Raw genomic sequence first — 5,890 nt, forward strand, 5'->3', positions numbered from 1 at the left:
TTTAATAGGAAAATGAAGAATGAAATTGTAATAATGTGCATGATTTTTGTTTATTTGAAATTACATAATTGATGGTAGCATGCAAAAGGAGAGAAGTTTTGACTTTTGAGGCCGTCTAAGCCTTTCTCCGGCCAAGGAATCTGGTGGGACTAAAGGGCTTAAGACCAACAATAGTGGAATGTCCATCAAGAATAAGCTGGGCAAGGGCGGCGCCCGTGGCAGGCCCATTAAGAATACCCCAACAATTATGGCCCGTCGCCACATAACAACCCTTCACCCCTGGAACCTCTCCAATGAGGGGTACCCCATCATCAGTGCAGGGCAAGAAACACGCTTGCTCCGCCTTCACACGTGCCTCTCCTTCCCCAAGATAACTCGACACACTCTTCGCCACCCTCTTAAGCATCGCAATGGACTCACTGTTTCCCCTAATCTCAGCAGGATCTTCGGGCACCTCCTCCTCCTTCGACATCCCGCACACGTACACCTCCCCACTGGGCCGAGGGTACACTTCAGGGTCCAGTGGCGCTCCTCGTTTCGACGAATAGTAGCTCAGAAAAAGAGCATGCGGGGTTATCAAACTGCCCTCTCTAGGCTCCAAAACAATGCTATGGGCCTTAAGCCCATAAACTCTAAACAGCGACGACAACAAAACTAACTTACTGGACCACGGGCCCAACGCCAACACCACCGCGTCCGCCTCCAACACTCGTCCTCCTTCAAGCACCACCGATCCAACTCTTCCTTGCTCCACTTCCAACCGTTCCAATTTCGCAATCACAACCTCCACGCCGTGCCTCTCCACGGCTCTATCAACGAGAGTCCGAGTGAAAAGCTGCGGGTGCACCTGCGCCGTCGTTTCGGGGGTTCCAATGGTTTTAGCGCCCCGAGCTGGTCCATTGACCCAAGAAGGCAAGGTTGAGGCAGCGGAAGAGCCCTCGGATTCGATTACGGTGAGGCTGAGCGTGGTGAGGGGTCTGTAACCGTAGGATCGGGGACCGTCGAGGTCTTGCGCGAGGGAACGGTGGAGATTGAAGCTGGCGCGAGCTAGCTGCTCCAGCGGTCCTCCGTCGCACCAATCCAGCGCCAGGAAGCCGCCGGCCTTTCCCGAAGCGGCGCATGCCACGTCGGACATCTCGACGAGCGTGACGGCGGCGCCCTTCGCCGCCAGGAAGTAAGCGGTGCAGGCTCCGATGACTCCGCCGCCGCAGACGACCACTCGCTTCGGCTGATCCATGGGCTCAATCAACTTGGCTCTCCAGATAGGGATTCTGTTTCGCCCAAATACACTTAGCGGTGCCCGCGGAATCCCCACCACTAGATTCATACTCATCCAATTATTTTTAACAAAAAATATAATAAATGGACACGTGTCTGTTACTGTGGTTGTTCATGTTTCTTGTTTTAACACGAGAATTCTAATGTTTGATGAAGAGCCTTGTTTTGGGCCGTCCTGATAAAAAAAGTTCATGTCAATTAGCCCGTTCAGCCTTACTGGGCTTGATGTCGTCCAAATAATATGAATTAATTGGACCTAAACAACAAAAGATGCCGAGTGTGACACCCTTACTACCCCAACACATATACCGTAATTTTACAAATAAATGTTTTAAAAAAAAGGTGAAAGGATTCACATGAGAAACTTCAAAAATCGTGCTTCAATAACCACAATAATAAAGAAATAAAACGTAAGAGTTTACAAATTGTTTTCAAAAATAACATTTACAATTCCAAATCCATATAAAAAACATATGTTCTAAAAATCCTCTGACCTGATGTCACAATATCAGAGCATCCCCACAATTCAACCGTTGGCATTCTAGATGCCACTCGTAGCCAGATCTTCCTCACCTAAAAAATCCACAATTTGCACGGTGAGAAAAGAAAACATTTATATATACAGCACACGAGGAAATCCACAACATCATCTCATCATAACATGAAATATTAATTACCAGCATTTCTATAGATATATCATCATTCTATCAATCATTCATCATCTTCACATCACAATTCATAATCAAACTCATTCATCTCAAATCTTGCAATTAAAATGATCATTTTCACATTCATAATTCACACAATCTTACAATTAACACTATGTCAAGGCCACGCCACAACTGACATAAGTGATACAGGTTAATTGTCTCGCTCATCCCACACCATGCTAGGGTCACGCCCTCCCTGTAGCATCACTTACCCAGGGGCCGTGTCATCCCTAGTCATCGATGTGAGGAACCACAATCACATCACAATCCACACAATCTCTTGCAATTAACCCTATGCCAGGGCTGCCATATTTGACACAAGTGATACGTGTTAACTGTCTTACTCATCCCACACCATGCTAGGGTCACGCCCTCCCTGTAGCATCACTTACCCAGGGGTCGTGCCATCCCTAGTCATTAGTGTGAGGAACCTTAATCATAATCAAATCCACATTCATCACATCTCATCTTATAGCTCAATAACATATCACATACACACAACGGATAAGTCCAACAAAAAAAGGGTTTCATACACCTCGAGCAATTCACATATAAATCATCAATTTTTATCAAGTGATATAACAATAACATTCATAAATTAATAAAATAATCAATAGAATTATCAATTTAATATAATTTTAACATAAACAGTAAAACCCCCAATTATTCCAAAACTTAACTCACATGCACTTTTCTACAGTTTCGTTTTACCTCTCAGATTAACATTCTTACAAATTAAATATATATTTCTAATCCTCAACACATGCAGAATCTAATGGAATCATCAATTTCTCAAACAGAAATATTCTAATTTTTCCAAAACCTAGCCTACAGGCACTTTTCTATAATTTCGTTCTCTCTCCCAGAGCATCATTTTTACAAATAAATCATATATTCATAGTCCTAAATATACACAGAATCACATGAGACCAATAATTCTCCAAACAGAAATAATTATAAAATTTCTCATAATCCTAAGGGTTCTTCCTCTACCCAATTTCCTCATGTAACTCTACATATAAATAATTCCCTTTTCCCCCGTACCTGAATATGTAGAAGCTGAATTTATACGAGATCTGGTTGGTCTCCCTCGCTGGGTTCCCCTCGGTCTAAAGCAGAAAGGAGATAGAAAAGAAGAGAGAGCAGAAGAAAAGAAATTAGAAAATGAGAGGTGTGCTTTTTCAGAGTGGCAGACAGCTCAATTTATAGGCCTCAGACTTCGCCAGAATGGCTCGTTCCAATTTCAGAACGGCCCGTTCTGGACCCCAAAATCGTGGGCAAAAGTCACACCCAGAACGACCCGTTCTGGTGTGCATTTATTACTCAACTGCCATAGCCTGTTCCAGGCCCGTTCCTACTTAAAGTTTAAGGCATCTTTTAATAGTCCGGAATGGCCCGTTCCAACTTGAGAACAGCCCGTTCTGGGCTATTAACTCACATACAATTTGGTAGTTTGTAACGGTCCGTTTCAATTCCGGAACAGCCCGTTCCAAGCTACTAAATCACATACATTTTGGTAGTTTGGAACGGCCTGTTCCAATTCCGGAACAGCCCGTTCCAAGCTACTAAATCACCCCTATACCTTTATAAAATTACCAAAATACCCTCAATTAAAATAAATAAAAAGTGAAATAAAAATTGGGGTGTTACACCGAGTACAAGACCTTGCTTGATTAAAAAATATATTTTGATTCAGGGAGACAATATTTCTTTTAGCCTTTATGGTTAAAAGGATTAGTCTCTTATTAGTAATGTGAAAAAACCTTGATATGAAAAGCAAAATACTAAAATACTTTCGCACGGTTGGAGACATGTCAAAGGCCTCCTACCTTAGCCAACGTCCTATGCATATTATAGAGATTGACCTATATATTCAACTTCAAAATCATAACAATTGTACTAATCACACTACCACATCAACACGTATATTATGTATTTGGACCGAGTGTCACTAAAATTGATTTTGAAATTTTACAAAATTAATTTTGAATAAACTAATTTTGCAAAATTTAAAATCTTGCTTACAATTTAAACTAGACTAGATACAAAGCCATGGGACAACTCATACTTGTACTATCCGTACTGCGAAACTGAGCTCCGAGCTCGGCATCACAGCGCAAGATGACCTCGGGCACGCGCTACGCGACGTCAGCTCAGCATTTAAGTAGATCATAAATGATCTCAGGGAATCTCGCTCAAGACGAGATCCATTATCTAATCTTATCATATCTCATCTCAGGCCTAGAGCCCAAAGCAACCCTAACTCACACTAAGGTACGTGCATTACTTATCCGAGACTCATACTCATACAAACCCTAACTTTAGCATCAGAGTCTCTTTTGCAGTTACCACCCCCATCTTGGAGCATCAAGCGTACCAGCGAAGGAGGCTCACCAATCTTACTCGGAGGATCATCTCTACAGCAGATTTCCAGTAAGAACATTTGGCGCCCACCGTGGGGCCGATCAAGACAGCTCTTATTGGCCACGCTTATGATATTCACCAGAAGCCATAACAGACGTGCAACAGACGACGCTAGGGATGGCAAATAAACCCGTACCCGTGGGTAATACCCGAACCCGTCCCGACTTTGACGGGGAATACCCGCTTTGACCGGGTACGGGTACGGGTACGGGTAAAACCCGATAAAAAAATTGGGTACGGGTACGGGGTCGGGTATATACTTACCCGCCCCGTCCCCGTCCCCGTCCCCATCCCCATCCCCGTCCCCGGTTAAATACCTGTCCCCGGTTTTATTTTTTTAAAAAAATTAACATTTTAAATAGTTGTAAAATGTAAAGGCCACGAGGCTGCAAACACTTAGGTTAGGGTTTCAATTTTCTGATTCACAATCCAGTGTCCAACAAGCAGTTTTGACAGCGGAGACGCTGCCGCCGTTGCCGCCACAAGCGAGGTACTCTTCCTCAACCACGCCAAACGCTAGTCCACGGTAAATCCCCAACCCTCTCTCGTTCATGGTAAATCTCCAACCTATGATTCTCCGAGCGCGTTATGGGATAATATGGTTTCTTCGCTGCAGGGTGGAAGTATGGTGGAGTGGTTTGGGTTCGTTGCAGCTTGCAGGGTGGATCGACGGTTTCTTCGCGACTGGTTTCACAAAGAATAAGCCAGGTTGGATGCTGTTCCTTGATTTTTTACAATTTAGGTAGTTTTCCTGTGTTTGAAGAGCCAAATGGGCAAATCGGGAATCAAGGGATTCGTATTGTTGTTCTTTCTGTGGTTGTTATTCGCAGTTCCTGTTTTGATAGTGTTATAGTTGCAGCACCAAACGTCGTTTTAAGGTATTTTTGTGTAATATTGTTTAATTTCATGTTTTTTGAAAGAGGTTTTTTGGGATATAATAGCTTAGGTGTCATATGTTTTCCGATTTGTGTTTGTAATGTATGAAGTGATTGCTATGGTGTTTTCTTTTAGGATGAAACTTAGATGCAGTTATATAGGTACTGTCGGTGCTGGTGTTGATCTCTGATCAGAATTAGTTTTTTTTTATCTAGGTAATATAATTAAATATTTAATGCAGAGCATGGTAATATACATTTACGCAAAGTTTGTATAATCAAGGGTGGAACGACAATGCCATAATGGTATGGTCTTCCATGCAAAAGAAGTCATCTATGATAAACTCTCAAATTGAGACAAAGTAAAGTATTTTTAGTAGGGCCACTAACAAAAATCAAATTGATGATATAAAGATAAGTTAAAAAAAAATTAATTTAATTTTTTTAAAAATTTAATTTTCTTTTTTAAAAAAAATATTTTTTTACGGGTACGGGTACGGGTACGGGTATACCCGATACCCGACGGGGACGGAGATGGGACATAATTTACATACCCGACGGGTATGGGGACCGGGACGGGTATAGGTTTCAGTCGCAGGGACG

The 5,890-nt window shown here is 42.5% G+C and overlaps 1 protein-coding gene across 1 annotated transcript; it reads right to left on the reverse strand.

Annotated features, from left to right (window-relative positions):
• On the reverse strand, window positions 1-1,345 carry LOC109790911 (FAD-dependent oxidoreductase family protein). The gene has a single exon (XM_020350159.3). The coding sequence runs from the start codon at window positions 1,331-1,333 to the stop codon at window positions 116-118; it is 1,218 nt and encodes a 405-aa protein (XP_020205748.2). The 5' UTR covers window positions 1,334-1,345; the 3' UTR covers window positions 1-115.
• Between the last annotated feature and the right edge of the window lie 4,545 nt (window positions 1,346-5,890).

This window comes from Cajanus cajan, chromosome 5 (genome assembly GCF_000230855.2).
Source record: "Cajanus cajan strain Asha chromosome 5, NIPB_CcT2T_4, whole genome shotgun sequence".
In the NCBI taxonomy this organism is placed as follows: Eukaryota; Viridiplantae; Streptophyta; class Magnoliopsida; order Fabales; family Fabaceae; genus Cajanus; species Cajanus cajan.

What these genes read in the sequence shown, in the direction of transcription:
- LOC109790911 (XM_020350159.3), bottom strand. Translation starts at nt 1,333, where the DNA reads ATGAGTATGAATCTAGTGGTGGGGATTCCGCGGGCACCGCTAAGTGTA.